Source organism: Neoarius graeffei, chromosome 9 (assembly GCF_027579695.1).
Source record: "Neoarius graeffei isolate fNeoGra1 chromosome 9, fNeoGra1.pri, whole genome shotgun sequence".
NCBI lineage: Eukaryota > Metazoa > Chordata > Actinopteri > Siluriformes > Ariidae > Neoarius > Neoarius graeffei.
This window is the reverse complement of record NC_083577.1, coordinates 22,174,119-22,197,159: the sequence shown is the minus strand read 5'-3', so window position 1 is coordinate 22,197,159 and position 23,041 is coordinate 22,174,119. Positions and strand designations below refer to the sequence as shown.

Here is a 23,041-nt window from a genome sequence, read left to right as displayed (position 1 = left end):
ACTGCTGGGACATTTTCACTGAAACTCACCTAGAAGACTCTAAAGACATAGTCTGGCTAACGCGACTTCAAAGCTCTGCGAGCATTTGGTCTGGCAAAGATATTAAGCCCAACTGTTTCCCAAAGGCGTGGTTGACCCGCCTCCCTGAAATGCCTCAGTTTGCTACTGGTCGAAGCCAGAAAAGGCTGTGACGAAGCTTAAACCAATCACATCACTCTTTCCTCTGACGTATGTGATGCGACGGAAACTGCTTGAGTAACAGGAAGAAGATAAATACCTCCAGGGCTGCTCTTTGCTCCGTTTTCAATGAGAACTTCCCGTTGAATGCTTTCAATACAGCATCTACTGCTGTGTCAAAGGCTTGCCGCTGCTCCATGTTCGTAATGTTTCTAGTGAATGAAGCGCTTCCGGCATAGATTCTGTAAACAATCTATGGCTTCCGGTCGCAGTTCTACTACATCACTGCCTTGAACACGCCTCTACCCAGGGCCGTTGGAGATGCTCAAAGTTGATTGGCTCCCGATTTTTCGGGAGCTTGGAAGAGCTGAAGATAGCTTGCCTTGCCAGACTAAGCTCGCAACAGGCCCTCGTGTTGCGTCACACTTAGGATGGGCGGGCCCAGGCTACTAAAGACATACCAACAAGAATTATTCACCAGGTGGCGCCACCTGCCATGGATGCGGCCACACAGGGGTCATATGCAATTTCACGTAAATCGCTACTCCTCCTACAGGATGGATCACATTTTGATCAAACTCGTATGGAATATTCCCCAGGTTGTTGTGTATAAAAGTTGTCAAGACAGTGGCGCCACCTGTCATATTTCACATTTTATGTCCATTTGAAAATTTTGCGTGACTCATCACACCAAACATTGACTGTTCGTAAACTGCTAGGATGTTTTCACTGAAACTCACCCAGAAGACTCTAAAGACATATTCCAACAAGAATTGTTAACCAAGTGGTGCCACCTGCCATGGATGCGGCCACTCAGGGATCATATGCAATTTCACAAAAATCACTACTCTTCCCACAGGATTGATGGGATTTCAAACTCACACACAACAACAGTGGCCGGTATGAGCTACAGCTTCATTGAGGCTATTTGTTTTTAATGCGAACATCAACAAATTTTATACAGTTTTTTTTTTTAAATGGCGGTTGTCAGTGCTGCATTGGCTCATGTTCAACTAATCAATGTACACTTACATCATTCATGGACACTCATGGATCCTGTTGTGCAGGGAGAATACCTACCCTGAAGTCAGAGCTAGGGGAACTTCCTCCAACAGTTTTAAGAAGTATGAAAACGTGTCTCTGGTATGAAAGTCTGAAAGTACCTCTAGTGATTTGGCTCCTGTCCTGCACAGTTAGAAATGCAAATACAGTTTCTAACTAGAAGGGAACTAGGTAGAGTGCATATTTCCGCCAAGCCACATGTTATCAACATCAGAATGAAATCATGTGAACCAAGGATAATACTAAAGCTGTACACCAAATTTCATCCAAATCCGTTCACTACTTTTTATCCCCTGCTGGCCGAAAGGCCCGAAGGGGGATTATGTCGTGGCGATGTCCGTCTGTCCATCCTGGGAAGGGTGCTCATCTTCTGAAATCAACTCCTTTCACAATTTTTGGAGGAATTTCACAAAACTTGGCAAGATTCTTTGTTATCTGTCGGTAATACGCATATTATAATTTCGTTAAATTGGGTCACATTTTACCAGAGTTGCAGCCCTTGATTAACAAAATTATACTTTGACAATTTCACGAGAGTGTTTTCCTTCTGAAATCAACTCCTCTCACAATTTTTGGACGAATTTCTCGAAGCTTGGCAAAAGGCCTTGTTATATGTCGGTAATACGCAGATTGTAATTTTGTTAAATTTGATTACATCTTACCAGAGTTGTGGCCCTTGATTAACAACCTTGTACTTTCACAATTCCATGAAGGTGTGCTTGCCTTCTGACATCAACTCCTCTCACAATTTTTGGACGAATTTCTCGAAGCTTGGCAAAAGGCCTTGTTATATGACGCTAATACGCATATTGCGATTTAATTTTGTTTGTGAAAATTTTACCAGAGTTTTGACCCTTGATTAAATAACTTGTACTTTGACAATTTCATGAGGGTATATGTTCTTATGAAATCAACTCCTCTCGCAACTTGTGGAGGAATTTCACCAAATTTGGCAAAAGGCTTTGTTATATGACACTTGTATGCATATTGAAGTTTTGTTCAATTTGGGCAAATTTTACCAGAGTTATGCCCTTGATTAGTAACAAACTTGTACTTTGGCAATTTAATCAAGGTGTGCTTGCTTTCTGAAATCAACTTACCTCAGAATTTTTATTATCCCCTGCTGACCGAAAGGCCTGAAGGGGGATTATGTCATGGCAATGTCCATCCGTCTGTCCATCCCGGGAAGGGTACTCACCTTCTGAAATCAACTCCTCTCACAATTTTTGGAGGAATTTCACAAAACTTGACAGGTTTCTTTGTCATATGTTGGTAATACGCATATTGCAATTTTGTTCAATTCGGTCATATTTTATCAGAGTTATGGCATAGTTGCCAGCAAGGGATATTGTGCTCTCAGAGCACTCTTGTTGAGTTACACTGGGGAAAAAAAAAACAAAGCAAAACAAACAAACCAAAAAAAAAACCACCCTGGATCCACATACTGTATATATCCGGATTTGCATCAAAATCAAGTCAGTCGTTCCTTGGTTCATGGCCCACCTTTCCACCAAATTCCATCCAAATCCATTCACTACTTTTTGGGAATAAACAAGCAAACAAATGGAGGTGAAAACAACGTTGGCGAAGGTAATTAATTGATTTAATTAATAACTTTTTATAAGGACCATTAAAAAAGTAACACTAGAAAAGTGCTTGTTGCTAGTTGTGAAGGGATTCCTGTGAATGTTTATACCGTAATTAATTCTGATAAGTACAAGGATATTTCATCACAAAGTCTGACTGCCTCTACAAGAAGACTTGGCCATAGATGGATGTTTTAAACAGTTAAACGCAATAAAATTTACAACAGTAAGAAATACAGTATTGTTCATTGTGCCATTCTGTTTGGAAAACTAATGTTTGGAAACTTAAAATGTTTTTTGTTCTGATGTGATAATGTAGAAGTCATAAAATTAAAAAAAAAATCTAAAACAAAGTTTGTACAAACTTAAAAAAAAAAAGTCTTAGACTTTTGCACACTATTGTACCTGAAAGCAGGTTTCAGTGAACCATTACTGAAATTATTTATGGACAAAAATATGGCTGCCTTTCGGCCCTGTGTCCTTTTGCATTCCCCGTTGGCGTGTAATCTGACATACGACTTGGCTCTCTTTGTGCTTCAGGGAAATGTGACCTTTTCATGCTCAGAGCCACAGCTGGTTGCTGTTACCTTCCTGAGCTCGAGCAGTAGCTTCCTGTCCTTTCCAGCTCCTGCTCCGTCTCCAGATGGGCTCTCGGTCCGCCTGCAGTTCCGAACCTGGAATCCCGACGGCCTGCTGCTGTCCAGTCGACTAGCATTGGACATGGAACAGCATTACCTGTTACTGCGCATCAGCAGCGGCCGTCTCCGCCTCACACACCACACCTCTGACCATAAAACACTGGAAGTGTCCATTGGTAAGCAGATCAGTTCATTGGTGTCACAGTGATTTAATTAATCTCTGACTTGTTTTTATTTTCAGATTTGGCTTGATGGGATTGGTTTGTGCAACGGCATTAAAAAATAAAAGCTGAGGGAAAGAGTAATATTCTGAGAAAAAACACTCTGAATTTTCTAGATCATTGTCAGATATTTACCAGAAAAAATTCAGATATTCTCTGAGATTATAAAGTCATAAATTTACGAGAAAAAAACTGAGGAAAATAACCGTAGAAATTATGAGATTAAAAAGTCGAAAGTTTATGAGATTTATGATAAATTTATGAGGAAAACAAACTGTTCTGCTTCCCCGCTTCCTGGCTGCAGTGCATTCTGGGAAATGTAGGAGAAGCTGTCTTAGCACTTTATACTTTTGTAATGACCAAGGAAAGATTACATTTGCTATAATGCTCTTTGCAAAGTGAAGTGATCTGGTTCCTTGACAAAAAAAAAAAACAACAACAACACTATTTTTCCAATTTATTTTTTCCTCAAAAATTTGAGACTTTTTAATCTCGGAATTTCTGATAGGGGCTTCTGTTTGTAAATTCATGAATTCTTAATCTTGGAATTTTTGACTTTTTAATCTGCGAAATTCAGAGTTTTCAGAATATTACCCCCTACCTCAGCACTTTTTTTCCTCTACAATGACCCAAATACATGACAGCATGGTGGTGTAGTGGTTAACACTGTCGCCTCACAGCAAGAAGGTCCGGGTTTGAGCCCAGCGGCCGACGGGGGCCTTTCTGTGTGGAGTTTGCATGTTCTCCCCGTGTCCGCGTGGGTTTCCTCCGGGTGCTCCGGTTTCCCCCACAGTCCAAAGACATGCAGGTTAGGTTAACTGGTGACTCTAAATTGACCGTAGGTGTGAATGTGAGTGTGAATGGTTGTCTGTGTGTCAGCCCTGTGATGACCTGGCGACTTGTCCAGGGTGTACCTCGCCTCTGGCCCATAGCCAGCTAGGATATGCTCCAGTTTACCCACAACCCTGCACAGTATAAGTGACTACGGATAATGGATGGATGGACTCTAATACACTCTCATAGTTTTCTATTGGGAATTAAAATGAGTGGATTTTATCTTAGCTCCTCTAGTATCCTCCATTAAAATTTATATTTCAGAGAATATTGGCCTGAAAGTGACAATATTAAAATATTGGTGTCAAAAATTACAAATCTATACATGAAAGAGAGAGAGAGAGAGGGGATATTACATGGTGACAGAATGAAGTTTATTTTTCGAATGGTGAACATGTTTCAAGAGTAAGCGAAGCGAACGTGACATCTACAAAAAAAAAATACAAGTTAATCAAAAGAATTTTAATTGTGAACCGGTTCACCATTTTGACAACGCACATCTAGTCAGTGGGAAAACACTGGGAGTGACATAATTGGAGTGAAATATTGTGGATTATTATACATACAGGACACTTTTTCCATGGAATAAAAACGTGTTCTATTCCCTTTGTAGCCGTTCGTAGGAGGGGGTGGAGCACAGAAAGACGGCAGGCCAGAATAAAGTTCCAAACTGTTTTATTTTGCTCTTTTCAGATGCAACAATCCACTCTCCCAGCCATGCACGCACACACACACACACACACACACACACACACACACACACACACACACACAAGTCGTCTGGTTGGGGAGAGAGCTCACTTCCTCTGCTCTCTCTCTCCTTATATAGGGTGTGGTCGCTGGGAAGACACACAAACAGGTTAATTGACATCAGGTGTAGTGATTCTGCCACTTACCTTCCCTGACTCTGCCCTCCGGTCACAGACCGACGCTTGACCACGCCCCCGCTGCCACATACCCCCACCACCCGACTCAGGCCAGGCAGCCGTCCGGCCTGCAGCCGACTCCCCCCCCCGACGGGAGAGGAAGTCTGCCACGACCATCTGCGCCCCCGGCCTGTGGACCACCTTGAAATTAAAGGGCTGGAATGCCAGATGTCAAAGGGTGATCCGCGCGTTGGCATCCTTCATGCGGTGGAGCCACTGGAGGGGCACGTGGTCGAGAACAGAGGGTGAACGAGCGCCCCAGGAGGGAGTAGCGGAGGGCAAGGACCGCCCACTTGATTGCCAGGCACTCCTTTTCAATGGTGCTGTAGCGCCCCTCACGCACCGACAGCTTCCTACTTATGTACAGCATGGGGCGGTCCTCCCCCTCCAGGGATAGAATGGCCCCCAGCCCTCTGTCTGACGCGTCCGTCTGCAACATAAAGGGGAGAGAAAAATCAGGGGAGTGTAACAGTGGCCCCCCTGCACAGTGCAGCCTTCACCCCAGAGAAAGCCCGCTGGCATTGCTCCGTCCACTTGCCCGGATCTGGTGCTCCCTTTTTAGTGAGATCAGTCAGCGGGCTGGTGACGTCTGAATAATTAGGTATAAACCTATGATAGTAGCCAACCAGCCCCAGGAACTGTCTCACCCCCTTTTTGGTCTTGGGCCTTGGGCAGGCCGCAATCGCTGCTGTCTTGTTAATTTGGGGACGCACCTGCCCATTGCCCAAGTGGAAGCCCAGATACCGTACTTCCACCCGCCCAATTACACACTTCTTCAGGTTGGCTGTGAGACCCGCCCGCCTCAGCGACCTAAGGACGGCCCTCAGGTGTTGTAGGTGCCACGGCCAGTCATTACTATAAATAACGATGTCGTTGAGGTACGTGGCTGCATAGGTGGCGTGGGGGCAGAGGACCCTATCCATCAGCCGCTGAAACATAGCGGGCGCCCCAAACAGCCCAAAAGGAAGTGTGACAAACTGGTGTACGCCGAACGGTGTGGAAAAGGCTGTTTTTTCTCAGGATAATGGAGTCAAGGGGATCTGCCAACAACCCTTTGTCAAATCCAGTGTCGAGTAAAAGCGAGCCGTGCCTAATCGATTGAGCAACTCATCAATACGAAGCATTGGGTATGCGTCGAATTTAGACACCGCGTTGACTTTTCTATAGTTTACACAGAACCGGACCGACCCATCGGCCTTTGGTACCAAGACCACCGGGCTGCTCCAGTCGCTGTGGGACTCCTCGACGATGCCCATTTCGAGCAGGGCCTTGAGTTCTTCCCGAACCACTTTTTTCTTGTGTTCGGGTAGCCTGTAAAGGCGGCTATGTACTACCACCCCCGGGGGCGTCTCAATGTGGTGCTCTGTGAGGTCGGTGCAGCCGGGCAGGGGCGAGAACACGTCCGAAAACTCGGTCTGCAACTGGGCAACCTCCGCGAGTTGGGTCGGGGAGAGGTGGTCTCCACAGGGGACCGGAGAGGTACGCGATGCCAATGCTCCCTTTTGAACCTCCGGCCCCAGCTCCGCCTTCTCTGGAACCACTGACACTAACGCCACGGGGACCTCCTCGTTCCAGAGTTTGAGCAGATTGAGGTGGTAAATCTGTAGTGCCCCACCCCTGTCCATTTGCCTCACCTCGTAGTCAACATCCCCGACTCGCTGTGTGACCTCAAAGGGTCCTTGCCACTTGGCGATCAATTTGGAGCTTGATGTGGGCAACAGTACAAGTACTTTATCTCCTGGTGCGAACTCCCTAAGGCACGTACCCCTGTCGTACAGGCGGGTTTGCCGTTCTTGGGCCTGCCACAAATTCTCCTGGGTTAGGTGTGTGAGTGTGTGGAGTTTTGCGCGCAGGTCAATAACGTATTGAATTTCATTTTTACTTGGTGAAGGTCCCTCCTCCCAATTTTCTCACAGCACATCTAGAATGCCGCGTGGCTTACGCCCATATAACAATTCAAATGGGGAGAACCCCGTGGAGGCTTGGGGGACCTCTTGCACTGCAAATAACAAGGGTTCAAGCCATTTATCCCAATTACATGCGTCCTCACTTACGAATTTTTTAATTATATTTTTGAGGGTGCGATTGAACCATTCAACTAAACCGTCCGTTTGTGGATGATAAACACTGGTGCGGATTGGCTTAATTCCTAATAACCCATACAGTTCGTTCTGTGTACGTGACATAAACGAGGTGCCTTGGTCAGTCAGAATCTCTTTCGGGATTCCAACTTGGGAGATGATGCGGAAGAGCGCTTCTGCAATACTGCGTGCTGAGATATTGCGAAGAGGCACTGCTTCCAGGTATTGCGTTGCATAGTCCACCAGAACTAAAATAAAGCAGTACCCTCGTGTTGACCGATCTAATGGCCCGACGAGATCCATCCCAATTCTTTCGAACAGGGTCTCGATTAATGGGAGAGGGCGCAAAGGCGCTTTTGGAATGGCCGCGGGATTTACTAACTGGCATTCGCGGCACGCCGTACACCACCTACGGACATCGCAGCGAATCCCTGGCCAATAGAACCGGGCCATTAGTCGGGCTAGTGTCTTATCCTGCCCTAAGTGTCCAGCCATGGGATTAAAGTGAGCCACCTGGAATAGCAATTCCCGGCGGTTCTTTGGAATCAAAAGCTGTGTGACTTGCTCTTTAGTCTGAGTGTCCTGCATCACTTGGTATAATCTATCCTTCATAATAGAAAAATAGGGGAAGGACGGGGTGGCGTTTGGCTGGAGCGTTTGACCAACGATTACTCTCACTTGGTCAAACGCATGTTGCAGAGTCTCGTCTCGCGATTGCTGTAACGGAAAATCTGCGAGGGATTCCCCGAGAGGGAGGAGGAGCCGGCGGCTCCTCACTCTGATGCGGAGATGACGTAGATGGCTCTGTGACAGCTGCTCCCGCCAATGCAACACCGGGACCTCCCCCTGCTGAACTACGGCAAGACCCACTCTTCACTAAATGGCTCATTAACTCCCCGAATCCCGGCCAGTCAGTCCCCAAAATAATCGAGTGGGTGAGGCGAGGATTAACCGCCGCCTTTACTCTAAATTTTTCCCCTTGGAAAAAAATGTGGACCGACACTAAAGGGTAGCTGTGAACATCCCCGTGCACACACAACACCTTCACCCCCTGTGCTTCCCCCAATGCCTCGTCTTGCACCAGGCTTTGGTGAATTGAGGTCTGATTACAGCCAGAGTCCACCAACGCCTGATATGTATCCTCTTGGATACTCACCGGTATGCGATACGCTCCGGCCCGATCGAGGGCGGCTACTGGCGCGTCGGGGATCCGAACTACCATGCCCACTTCCATTGCCGAGCACTGCTGTTGGAGGTGGCCCGGCTCCACGCAGCGCCAGCAGACCGGCCCGGGCTTACTCTCTGAACTGGTGCTCTGGGGCTCACTCACCTGGGAGGGGGAAGAGACAGACACAGAAGGGAGAAATGGGAGGGCACTGTGGGTGCGACGGGCCGGCTGGGGTGGGGCCGTCCCCCGCCTCCGTGGTGGGGGAACGGGGCGAGGACAAGACACAGGAGGGGAGAGAGAGAGAGAGGAGGGGAAGAAGAGGATGTCCGCTGTCCTGTAGTCGGAACAGCTGCCAAATGGTCCTCCGCCAACTCGATGGCCTGATCCAGCAACACCGGGCGGTGGTACTGGACCCACTCCGCGGTTCCCTTTGGTAGGCGGGCGATGAACTGCTCTAGTACCACCTGATCGATGATCCCCTCGACATCGCGGTTGTCGGCCCTCAACCACCGCCAGCAGGCATCCCGGAGCTGCTGACCAAACGCAAATGGCCGGCCGACTTCCTCCAGACGCAGAGCGCGGAAGCACTGTCGCTGTTGTTCAGGGGTGCACCCCACCCGCTGGAGGACGGCCCGGCGAAGGTCCGCGTAGACCAGCCGGCGATCGGCGGGGAGCTGTAGTGCGGCCAGCTGCGCCTCGCCCGTTAGCAGGGGGAGGAGGCGCGTCGCGCGCTGTTCCACCGGCCAGCCTGAGGCCTCTGCTGCCTGCTCGAAGAGCGTGAGGAAGGCCTCGGGGTCGTCATGCGGGCCCATCTTAGTGAGGGTGAGGGGAGAAGGGCCCGCGGCGGTGGAGGTGGTGGACCCCGCTGACGCGAGGAGGTGCCGGAACGCCTGTCGGTCTTCCTGCTGCGTCAGCACCAGGGCCTCGAACCGGTGCTCCTGCTCCTTTCGGAGGGTGACTAGCGCCTGGTGCTGGCTCTGCTGGGCCGTGGCGAGGGCGTGGACCAGGTCTGCAAAGGGGGAGGACTCCATTGGGGCTGTTCTTTTCGTGTGCTCGATCTCCCGGGTTTCAGCACCACTGTAGTCGTTCGTAGGAGGGGGTGGAGCACAGAAAGACGGCAGGCCAGAATAAAGTTCCAAACTGTTTTATTTTGCTCTTTTCAGATGCAACAATCCACTCTCCCAGCCATGCACGCACACACACACACACACACACACACACACACACACACACACACAAGTCGTCTGGTTGGGGAGAGAGCTCACTTCCTCTCCTCTCTCTCTCCTTATATAGGGCGTGGTCGCTGGGAAGACACACAAACACAGGTTAATTGACATCGGGTGTAGTGATTCTGCCACTTACCTTCCCTGACTCCGCCCTCCGGTCACAGACCGATGCTTGACCACGCCCCCGTTGCCACACCCTTCTTGTGGGTTTATTGATGGCATGCAATATTGTTATCATATCGCTTATCATCCACACCACTCTTCCCAATGGAGAATGCACATGCAATATTGTTATAATATTACACATTGTCAAGACAACACGACGTCACACATCAGAGCTCATGCGAAGATCCAATGACAAAACTTTTCTGCTGCGCATGCGCACAATCATTTCTTTGTCAGCCGGGAAAGAGAGAAGACGAGGCTAATCCAGTGCTAGTATTAAGCACTAAATAAATAAACTGAAAACTGAAATTAAAGATGCTCTGAGCACCTGAAAGGCTACCAAAACTTCATTATATATTCTCCACACATATTTACAAGAGAAAAACATACCAACGGACATCGAAAAACTGGAAAAGAGACACATCGGAGATGTAAAACTTCCGCATTATTGAGTGACTATGACAATTTGGAAACAAACATGGCTGCCAGGTTTGCTTCGTTAAAAGCGGAAGATTTTGAGATAATTTTGGCTGCCAGGTCGCTCCGTTGTGTGTAGCTGTCGATGTTGATTTTAAAAGTAACTCAGTAAATTACACAGGGAATTGAATACTTAAGTCTGACTGAAAAATCCTGTGGCGAGCGTGCAGCATGGAAGAAGAGTCTGGAGACAGAAATGTTAGTTTCTCAGTTGTTAGCCTGTGCTACTTGCTCTCAGTAGCACTGGCTTGACCACTTTAATTAGCATTCGCTAACACTACTGACGAACGCTACACCGGCTGGAAGGTGATTGCACTGCCACGCTGATGGCACTGAGTCGCGGGTAAGCTCATGTTGGCCTTCAAGAATGCTGATATGAAGTGCATGTATGTATAATAATAATACTATTGGCTGGCTCTTTTTTCATGGTATATCAGACATATTCGACTCGTTCAATATCATGCTAGCTGAATGGAATATATCTGATATATCACTCAAAGCCAGCCGATATTATTTAAACGTGTAACTTAGATCTGCGATGTATGGTCATGATTTTGGTTTTCCATGTCCCAGATGGAGCTTGTATGAAAAATACAAGTGGTGTATTTCCCAGTAAAACACTTGTGTCTACTGTATGTATATTATATAGACACAAGTGTTTTACTGGGAAATACACCACTTGTATTTTTCATATGTTCATCACTCAAAGATAAACTTCATATCTTCATGCAACCGTGTAATATTTAACAGTAATTCCACGAAATTGAGTTGTACATGAGCTGATAGCGGCTATAACCCATGTACGATGAGATTAAGTGGAATAACTGTTTTATTCTATCCACATTCACTAGATTTTGAGAAACAGAGCATTTTTATTTTTATTTTTTGCAAATTCAATAAATAAAAACTTGATACAAAATGTCCGACAAAATCATTTCAATGTAAACAAACCGGTGAAATGACAGTCGCAATTTGTGAAAAATGCGATAATAATAATTCTTGAAAAATAAAATAAAAATTACCATCAAATAATTTTATTCCATATTTTGTTGCTTTTTTGTGTATTTTTTGGGTTTTGTTTTCAAGTAGAATTTTTATGTTATCCTTGGTTGCTTCAGCAGCACATTCCGCAATTTTATTTTTCCTCTACTCACTGTATATGAGCTGATAGCCTAGTAGTAGAGGAGCCAATCAGAGCACATGATTGCTCATACCCAGTGAATGTGGATCAATACTGAAGGTCTTTTATTGATACTCTCATGTTTGCTCACACATCTTCCCCAAACAACATTCCTAAAAAACATGAGAAAAAGCATTTTCATTTCTATTTCCGTAAGCATGAATTATATTGTGAATAATTGATTGATGTGGATATAATGAGTAAATTTTAAACAGCTTATCATTAGTGTTACTGTGGAATTATATTCATTACTCAGCCCTAAACAAAACAGAAGAGTTAGGAAAATGCTTTCTGTTTGCGCAAAGGACGTTTTTCCCCTTTAAGGCAGAATAAAGAGCCTTAAATTACACGAAACAAGATCAAATTTAGTACTTGCTGCTCTGCTTATTAGAATAATGCAAATTGCTTATCACTTTGGTTGACATTGGCTTTGTGGAGGTTGAACACGTTCAAACATGGGGGGGATTTTAATATTCAACAATCTACAAACTGACATGGAAACCGTCACTGAGATTAAACAGAGCCGCTGCTCCTCTTAACCTCACATGTCCTAGCTCTGAGGCAGCCTAATTGAAAAAAAGCTCTCGGCCTTGCCAATCATACTTGCACAAGGATCAGGAGAATAAATAGCCTTTTTGAAATTCAGAACTTCTTCTCAAACAGTACTTAAATCTCTGAAAGTGCCATCTTGGCTGGACTTTATGACACGCAAAAAGAGCAAATCACGTGACTGACTTAAGGCTTATCGGTCAGTTCACAAAGCCAGGCAGCATCCCAGGTTTTTTTTATTTTATTTTATTTTTTATTTTTTTGCCACTTCCAAAAATTAATGTGCAAAATATGTGGTGGTCATGGCAGCCTAGCCAAACAGGATTATCCTGTCGCATGCACTCAGACAGACAGACAGCTGCATATTTCACCCTGCTGTGAAGCACAGAGCTTTCATTTTAAAAGAAAGAAAGAAAGAATAATAAAAAATCTCTCCATCTGTTGCCTTTTCCAGGGTCCATCAGATTTTCCAGTTATTTATTTATTTATTTATTTTTTTTTCCGTGTCATTCAAATTTTGACCAAAATGCAGAGCTCTGTAATTATGGTCAACAGGAAACTGTGTTTCGTTGAGCATGATCTTCGTAAAGGACCAAGCGAGTGATTAAATTTAAGCGCGAAGCAGATGGCTGGCACAGAGGGGATCATCGACACACAGAGGCCACACACAGCTTGTGCGCCCTTCATGTTTAATGGCTGGACTTAATTAAATCAAATTGCACATTTTTTTTTTCTTGTTAAAGGGGTTGGGATAGGTATGTTGTTGGCTTGTGGTGAGCTCTGCTTTGAAACCATTGTATAATTATTGAATTGTATTGTACACTTTATAATAATAATAATAAGTTCAATTTATATAGCGCCTTTCTCACACCCAGGGTCGCTTTACAATTGGGGGGGGGGGGGGGAGTCCACCAAAAGAGGGTCAAGATGTCGTTCCAGTGGCATAGCTACCCACAGTCCCACCAAAAGGTGCACGAAGATAAATCCCATACCGCCTGCATAGCTGCCACGATGCCGCCGGGCAACATCGCTCGGAACACCACGCCATGGATCCACAAAGCGAGCACATAAGCACCGTCTCACAGAGCGCTGGACAACCCTGATGTTAAAAGAGCAACAGGCTTACTGCTGTCCATAGCAAGGAGCACAGGTGTCATCCACGGCGAAGCAAGGCCTGAAGGAAACATGTCTATGAAGGTTCTCTAAGGCGACTGGACTTGGTTGAAATCCTTGAAGACATTTCACCTCTCATCTAAAAGACTTCTTCAGTTCTGTCTGACTAGTGCGAAGTTCCAGGTATTTATCCTCTAGTGGACCAAAAGCAACCCTAAGGAGAGTCATTGAGGTTACATGGGTCGTTGACCCTCTCAATCATCCTGTAGATGTTAGGGTCACTGAGGCCAGGTGTAAATGGTGTTGGAGGGTCGTTAGGGTAATCTGTGGGGCATTGGCTCTCTCTGCCATCATGTGAGTCAACAAAGGACACTCGTTTCAGGAGTAAAAGAAGCCATCTTCGGCTACATCCACATGACAACGGCAACGAGATGTTATTTAAAAATATATCACGTCCAAATGGGCAACGATCAGTAAAATATCAGGTCCATATGGCAACGCAACGCTTGCTGAAAACGATGCAATACACATGCCACACCTCTAGGGGCGCTGTAAGACGGTCCCTTCGGAGACACCAGAACAATAGAAGAAGTAAGGACGCATGCGCATAAACTATTATGGGCGAGACTTCATATTAGCCACAAAGTCAGAAAAATCTGTTCGTAAAATTACATTATAATGACCAAATACAATGAAAAGTATTTTTCCAGTCTCACCTGTGAAAGGTAATCCCATGTGATCTCGTTTGGACGGTAAACCTGTTGGTACAGTTAAACGCAGCTAATCTTTATTCTCCGCTTTGACCTATCCAATATGGCGGCGAGGATGACGTATGATTCTACGCGGAAGGCGGCGTCTTTAATGGTCCGGAATAAATTGAATGCTACACGTTGATGGATTAATTTGTTGTTTCTCACCTGTGAAAGGTAATCCCATGTGATCTCGTTTGGACGGTAAACCTGTTGGTACAGTTAAACACAGCACATGAATCTTTATTCTCCGCTTTGACCTATCCAATATGATGGCGAGGATGACGTATGATTCTACGTGGAAGGCGGCATCTTTAATGGTCCGGAATAAATTGAATGCTACACGTTGATGGATTAATTTGCTCTTCTACGCCCTTTTTGAGGAATGTATTGTAGGACTTAAACCAACATCTGAAGAGGTGAGATCGCTCCTTTTTTTCCCTATTTTTGCTGGCGGGATTGACTCTGCCCTAAGGGCAGAGTCTCTCTCTCTCTCTCTCTCTCTCTCTCTCTCTCTCTCTCTCACTTTGCACCATTACACAATAAATATTCACAGTGAAAATATTTTGTAAGCGCGTTTCATGAACCAAGTTATAGGATTTGTTGACAACTCGCATCAAGTTCGTTACACTTCTACCCGGCGTGAAGCACTCACAGTCATGTGGTTGTGACGTCATCGTAAACAAACCCGTTCTACTCATCCAGACGACTTTGCAACGGCAACGTTGCCAGATCTTTCCACTCTGGAACCCATTCTCAAAAGATTGCGTTTTGGGCACCCAAAACGCCGGTGCCGTGTGGACACCAGGCCTAAACGATAAGCAATTGTATCGGAGTCACCTGAATCCGTTGCCGTGTGGACAGGGCCTTCGTCAACCTGGAACAACCATCACTGAACAGAGGAGGTGGCCTGAAACACTACTTATCACCCACCTACAATACAGTCCTTGGCACACTTCCCAGAAAACTGAATACACATCCACACCAAGACTCAGCTGACTTCACATGATGGCAAAGAGAGCCAACCACCCACAGATCACCCTAACAACCCTGTAGGTTGCTAACATAATTCACACCCAGCCTCCAGTGACCCTAACACCTACAGGATGACTAAGATGACCCATGTGGCCTCAACAACTCTCCTTAGGGTTGCTTTTGGTCCACTAGAGGATAAATACTTGGAACTCCGCAGTAGTCAGACAGAACCGAAGAAACCTTTCAGATGAGAGGTGAAATGTCTTCAAGGATTTCAAGCAAGTCCAGTTGCCTTCTTTAGCACCTACGGCCTGAAAGAAACCAACGTCCAAAACTGGGAACTGGGATCACAAAAAAAGCAAACATCAAAAACAAAACAAAGGGAGAAAAAAAGAAAAGTCAAAAGCTCCAGTGAGAAGCGGAAGCCAAAATGTGCACAGTACTCTCAACTTTAGACTTGCAATGAAACAAAAAATCATCGGATTCCTCAATTTAGTTGCGTTCAGGATAAATGGACAAACGATGAATCACGAAGGCACTTAACAAGTACATATATTGTCTTTGCAGGGCAAAGGGTAAATGATGGTCTCTGGCACTCAGTGAGTCTCAGCACCAGGGGTCTGCAGATCATCATGACTCTGGATAACGAGCCAGCATCCACCATTCAGCTAGAGGACTACCTGGAACCAAAGGACAGCTACTACTTTGGGGGTAAGACAAAACACCTGACTCAGAAAGAAAAGAAATGGGTTGTTTTTTTTTGGATTGAGTTCCTAGAACTGATGAAAGCAGAAAAATGATCTGTGCCGAGTTTCCCAAAAACATCGTAGAACAAAGGTCATTGTTAAATAGTAGCGCGAGCAGCACAATGAACACTCTCTCTCCTAGTTAAGATGCTCTTAGCGTTAAGAGGCTTTTGGGAAACCCACCACTGCTTGTTAATGGACTCTGCAGTATCTAGTAGTCCTGACTATCTTTCATTTATTGATAGTGTTCCACATTTTAAATGCTCTTTTAAGGTCTATATAACGCATCATGAAAAAATTCTCAACTCGAAATAAAATATTTTCAATCGATACGTAAGAAATGCATGAGTTTATGATGAATGTTTGTGGTTGTGGGCTCTTTGCTTAGGCGATACGGTGCATTAATGTTTTGCACAATGATATTCAGGTGTTTATTTATTTATTTATTTATAATTGGGAAAAAAATATGACAATGCAGAAACCAAAGTAGGTGACACTTTACCATTAGGTCCACAATTAATATATAATTGAAGCTTTCGTGAGAATGAATTTTGATACATGTACATCAGGAAATAATAGTTAACGAACTATTAAGTTTTAACCTCATATTAACTCATTGTGTTAAATAAAATCATTTTACACACAGTATTAATGAACAATTATTCACCAAAGTCGAGGTTATTATTCACCGATATTCACTGAGCCTGAGGCGGATAATTGTTTTAGTATAAATACGCAGGTGATTATTTCAAAAAAAATTTTTTTAATTATTTCAAACTTCAAAAGCGCCATGCAAATGTAATAACGGTGCGGCACAGACTTATTTGGCTTATCTATGCCGACTCACATAAAATACTTTGTTTTGAAATCAGTAAAATAAATCCCAATCCCACCTTACCTTTGAATAGTTTTAGACCAAACTGCGTCGCATCTTTACTGCTTTTAGGAACAACGTTTTCTTCCTCGCTTACGGTGACAAAGCGATTGGCCGCCATTTTGCCGAGTCACTCGAGGTGATTATTGAGAAATAGTCCAAATTTCTCGACCAATCAGCATGCGCGATTTTCTATAATCACCTCCATATTTATACTAATGCAGATTAGTTACATTATGAATGATGTAGAACATAAACGATAGTTATGTAAATTTAGATACTTTTTTTACACCTCCAGTTATAAGCTAAACCCTAACACAGGATATGTTGTATTATTATTATTTGTATTTTTATTATTATTATAAGACATCATCACCAGTGATATGGAATATAAATTTGAAATTACTTTTGTTAGCTTAATGCTATAGCCTTTACTGTGTAAATGATCTTTATTAAAAAGGACGTATCATGAAAAACTCACTTGTTCAGTGCTTGTGCACATACATTTGGGTATCTCGAGTGTTAACCCTCTGGGATCTGAGGGCATTTTCTGGCACTCTAATGATTTTGGCATGTTCTGATTTTGTCGTCAGTTTCAACAAATCTAAGCAGTATTTCCAAAGTCATATGACTTTTTTGTATTCAGCACAAGTGACGCTGCTTTATCCAATAATATCTATGTAGTATGTATATCATTATTGTACAGTACTTAAAAAAAACAGATAAATGAAGATGCTGTAAAAAGCAGTTTTAGAACTGTGTTGGAATGTGTGAAAAAAACATGACACCCATTCTGATGAACCGTTTTGGTCACTTGAGGTGATTTTGTTCAGTCTTAAGGCCAATTTATGCTGACAACGCAGTCCTCTCAGATGGCGTCGCAGATGGCATCTGCGTAGCCCCCCCCCCCCCCCCCCCCCCTTCGCAGACGCTCTGCGCGCACCTCCCAAAAATTGTGACCACCGCAGAAGCCTCGCAGACAAGAGGGCTCTGATTGGTCCACTCTACATCCGCTGTACACGCACTTCCGCTTCCCTACTTTCCCGGTTTGGTTTGTTTTCACTACCGCCATTTTTAAAAACACGAGCGAAGATGGAGCAGCACGAAGAGCGGTTGATCGAGGAAGTGAGGAAGTACGTACATCTATACGACTCCAGTTCTAGTCATTATAAGTAACCGGAGGATAAACACTCCACTAACCACACCCACCAACTACTCCTAGCGATTTCGCGACTTCGCGTCCCCTTGCGTTGTGGCGGTGAATAACATCGCGCACCCCTATTACTCCCCGCTCAACAATAAATTACAACTGTCTGCGAAAAGCTATCTGCGAAAGCCTTGTCGCAAGAGCATGCAGAGGCCCTTAGGAATGGATCAAGCACAAAAACTTACATCTGCTCCATTGATTTGGACAATTAACTGGCCATCAAAAAAATTATGTCCTGTTGTTTTGGGATAAAGGTGGGAGGGGTATTCAATGAGAAGTGTAAAAAATGTCCATTCCATTCAATGAGAAGAGTGAAAACCCCTCCCACTGCCAACTCTTAATCCCATCAGGTCAAATCCCATGTTTTTTCACACATTCCAACACAGTTCTAAAACTGCTTTTTACATCTTCATTTATCTGGTATTTGACTTTATTTTGGTATTTGACTCTTTTCAGTGTGTCTTGAAATGAACTCTTGTACTGTTTTACTCAGTTCAGAGCCACAACCAACTCTGTTACACTCTTACACAATTACTGTCATTTTACTCCAACTCCAAATTTTACTCTCTAAACTCAAAATAGAGAAAATTTAACTATTTTTGAGGAAAATACTTTTAACTCTGGAAAACTTGCTCAGTCATTTTTTCCTGTGAATGAGCTACAGCGCACAAATATCAACTGATCTGCTCATAATAAATAGAAGAAATATTTACACTTACTCGAGTTGATCTTCAGCTGGATCGAGTCAAAGTAAAAAAAAAGAAAAAAGAAGCACCGCTCATCATCAGTGTGGCAATTCTCAAGATTGAATTGAATTGCTGTCTTGACGCATGAACTGAATCTTGAATTGAATCATGAATTGATTTGCTGTCCTGAAGTTATATCACTGTCCTGAATCATGAATTGATTTGCTGTCCTGAGATTGAATCTGTCATGAATCATGAACTGAATCGCTGTCCTGAATCATGAATCGATTTGCTGTCATGAAATTATATCACTGTCCTGAATCATGAATTGAATTGCTGTCCTGAGATTGAATCTCTGTCCTGAATCATGAACTGAATCGCTGTCCTGAATCATGAATTGATTTGCTGTCCTGAGATTGAATTGCTGTCCTGAATCATGAACTGAATCTTGAATTGAATCATGAATTGATTTGCTGTCCTGAAATTGAATCTCTGTCCTGAATCATGTACTGAATTGCTGTCCTGAATCATGAATTGATTTGCTGTCCTGAAATTAAATCACTGTCCTGAATCATGAATTGAATTGCTGTCCTGAGATTGAATCGCTGTCCTGAATCATGAATTGAATCTTGAATTGAATCAGGAATTGATTTGCTGTCCTGAAATTGAATCTCTGTCCTGAATCATGAATTGAATCGCTGTCCTGAATCAGGAATTGATTTGTGGTCCTGAAATTGAATCGCTGTCCTGAATCATGAACTGAATCTTGAATTGAATCATGAATTGATTTGCTGTCCTGAAATTGAATCTCTGTCCTGAATCAGGAATTGATGTGTGGTCCTTAAATTGAATCAGTCCTGAATCATGAATTGAATTGCTGTCCTGAATCATGAATTGAATCATGAATTGATTTGCTGTCCTGAAATTGAATCTCTGTCCTGAATTATGAATTGAATCACTGTCCTGAATCATGAATTGAATTGCTGTCCTGAAACTGAATCACTGTCCTGAATCATGAACTGAATCTTGAATTGATTCATGAATTGAATCGCTGTCCTGAAATTGAATCACTGTCCTGAATCATGATTTGAATCATGAATTGAATTGCTGTCCTGAAATTGAATCACTGTCCTGAATCATCTGAAGTGCATAAAATCCATGTGCCACCTCACAACAAGTTTTACCTCCAAATTGCCTTAACTATGACAGATTTTATCCTGTTTACGGTGGGTGTTCCCACCATGAAAGAGAAGCCAATCAAAACTGAAAGAGTGAAAGTGATTATCATGCCGTTACCATGTGAATAGTCTTTTATGCATGCATAAGTGTGCGTTCAGTGCTCTGACTCCAGTGTGACTGAGTAAGGGGACAAGTTTTATATTTCACCTAATTTAGGTAATTTTAAAACTATAACATTTGGCAGTAGGCACATAGGAAAGTGTAAAGTTTCTGTCAACATGTTTATCATGCTTGTGTAATAAAAACTTGAAGATATTTACAGTGGTGCTTGAAAGTTTGTGAACCCTTTAGAATTTTCTATATTTCTGCATAAATATGACCTAAAACATCATCAGATTTTCACACAAGTCCTAAAAGTAGATAAAGAGAACCCAGTTAAACAAATGAGACAAAAATATTATACTTGGTCATTTATTTATTGAGGAAAATGATCCAATATTACATATCTGTGAGTGGCAAAAGTATGTGGACCTCTAGGATTAGCAGTTAATTTGAAGGTGAAATTAGTGTCAGGTGTTTTCAATCAATGGGATGACAATCAGGTGTGAGTGGGCAACCTGTTTTATTTAAAGAACAGGGATCTATCAAAGTCTGATCTTCACAACACATGTTTGTGGAAGTGTATCATGGCACGAACAAAGGAGATTTCTGAGGACCTCAGAAAAAGCGTTGCTGATGCTCATCAGGCTGGAAAAGGTTATAAAACCATCTCTAAAGAGTTTGGACTCCACCAATCCACAGTCAGACGGATTGTGTACAAATGGAGGAAATTCAAGACCATTGTTACCCTCCCCAGGAGTGGTCAACCAACAAAGATCACTCCAAGAGCAAGGCGTGTAATAGTCGGTGAGGTCACAAAGGACCCCAGGGTAACTTCTAAGCAACTGAAGGCCTCTCTCACATTGGCTAATGTTAATGTTCATGAGTTCACCATCAGGAGAACACTGAACAACAATGGTGTGCATGGCAGGGTTGCAAGGAGAAAGCCACTGTTCTCCAAAAAGAACGTTGCTGCTTGTCTACAGTTTGCTAAAGATCATATGGACAAGCCAGAAGGCTATTGGAAAAATGTTTTGTGGACGGATGAGACCGAAATAGAACTTTTTGGTTTAAATGAGAAGCGTTATGTTTGGAGAAAGGAAAACACTGCATTCCAGCACAAGAACCTTATCCCATCTGTGAAACATGATGGTGGTAGTATGATGGTTTGGGCCTGTTTTGCTGCATCTGGGCCAGGACAGCTTGCCATCATTGATGGAACAATGAATTCTGAATTATACCAGCGAATTCTAAAGGAAAATGTCAGGACATCTGTCCATGAACTGAATCTCAAGAGAAGGTGGGTCATGCAGCAAGACAACGACCCTAAGCACACAAGTCGTTCTACCAAAGAATGGTTAAAGAAGAATAAAGTTAATGTTTTGGAATGGCCAAGTCAAACTCCTGACCTTAATCCAATCGAAATGTTGCGGAAGGACCTGAAGTGAGCAGTTCATGTGAGGAAACCCACCAACATCCCAGAGTTGAAGCTGTTCTGTATGGAGGAATGGGCTAAAATTCCTCCAAGCCAGCGTGCAGGACTGATCAACAGTTACCGGAAACGTTTAGTTGCAGTTATTGCTGCACAAGGGGGTCACACCAGATACTGAAAGCAAAGGTTCACATACTTTTGCCACTCACAGATATGTAATATTGGATCATTTCCCTCAATAAATAAATGACCAAGTATGATATTTTTGTCTCATTTGTTAAACTGGGTTCTCTTTATCTACTTTTAGGACTTGTGTGAAAATCTGATGATGTTTTAGGTCATATTTATGCAGAAATATAGAAAATTCTAAAGGGTTCACAAACTTTCAAGCACCACTGTATCTCAATACATGACCTCCTCATTCTAAACCTGCCGAGCCTCGCCGGCGAAGCTCTCAACCCCAGACGGTTAAACAATGCACAAACTCTGAAATAAGACACTCAGTCAGTTTCTTTTGTTCTGCCAATTTTATAAAACATGTGCTTCAACAAGCCGTTCAGATTCGGCGACACTTTCTATGTCACAAGAGGAACTCATTTGAATAGCCCTGCCCTTTCATCTGAATAGCTCCACCCATAGCCTGAGAACGGCTTTTTTGAATGAGTATTCATGAGAAACGTTCTACCTGATTGGCTTGCAGAAAAAAGGGGTGGGGTGAACAGTGTCTCATTATCATTTAAAGGAACAGGCATTCAAATGAGTCGTTTTGAACAGGGCTGTTTAGACGGGGTGAGAAGGGAGCTCTGATGTTTTCTCACATATGAAATGTCACAGACATTTCATTGAGACCTCAGGGAAGTGTGTCAACTTGTGTAAAAGGCGTATAATATGTCACCTTTAATACTTCATCATGATAATATTGAACAGAGTGAGTCAACAAGATGTGGATACTTTTATAATTGCTATTATTATATGACTCGGTTGTTAGTGAACAGATACAGGGACACAGAACAACCAGAATTCTGCAGTGCGTGATACTAAAGCTGCAGTACAGATACAGCACTAATGCGATAGTGGGGGCATTAAATATCACAGCTGCAGTGTTCTGTGAAAAACGACAGAAATCGAGGGAAAAATAGAGAGAAAGGTCAATGGAGCCATAAAGAATCTGAGAATAAGTGGCACAAGATATCATCATCTGGAACCCTTTTCAAGAAGTAGGGAATATTTTAGGTGTAAATGACATCAGTTAGTTCATTTTTTTCCCTTAGAAACATCATTCTTATCAAATATCAAATCTTGTCCCAAATGCTTTGCACTGAGTGGTGCTTTGCTCTGGGTGATAGAGCACAGGCACTTACGGATGCAATTGCAGGGGAGAGCGGGTGCGGCACAAACTCCAAGCAGAGCCAAATCATAGGGCAGGAATCGTAATCAGGAAACAGGCGGTGGTCGGTCGAATAGCAGGCAGAGTAGTACAGAGAAGACGTGAAGACGAGGTCGGGAATGAACGTAAACAGTGGTCTTAAACAGGAAGTCAGTCAGAAAACAAACGGCTTGGTAAAGTCAGCTACGGGACACAACAATACTTCACACTGAGTGAGTGTTTGAGCAGGGTTTAAGTAGACGGGGTAATCAGCAGGTGAACTGGTGGCAGGTGATGTAATGAGTATTCTGGTGACGAGGGGTGC

At 43.6% G+C, this 23,041-nt stretch overlaps 1 protein-coding gene across 1 annotated transcript in view; it reads left to right on the top strand.

The window, feature by feature from the left end:
- The window catches only part of cntnap5a (contactin associated protein family member 5a), a 207,715-nt gene that overhangs the window by 89,471 nt on the left and 95,203 nt on the right, over nucleotides 1-23,041 (top strand). Inside the window, exons 6-7 of the mRNA XM_060929196.1 lie at nucleotides 3,366-3,639; nucleotides 15,695-15,838. Coding sequence (XP_060785179.1) covers nucleotides 3,366-3,639; nucleotides 15,695-15,838 — 418 coding nt within the window. The remainder of the gene's footprint in view (nucleotides 1-3,365; nucleotides 3,640-15,694; nucleotides 15,839-23,041) is intronic.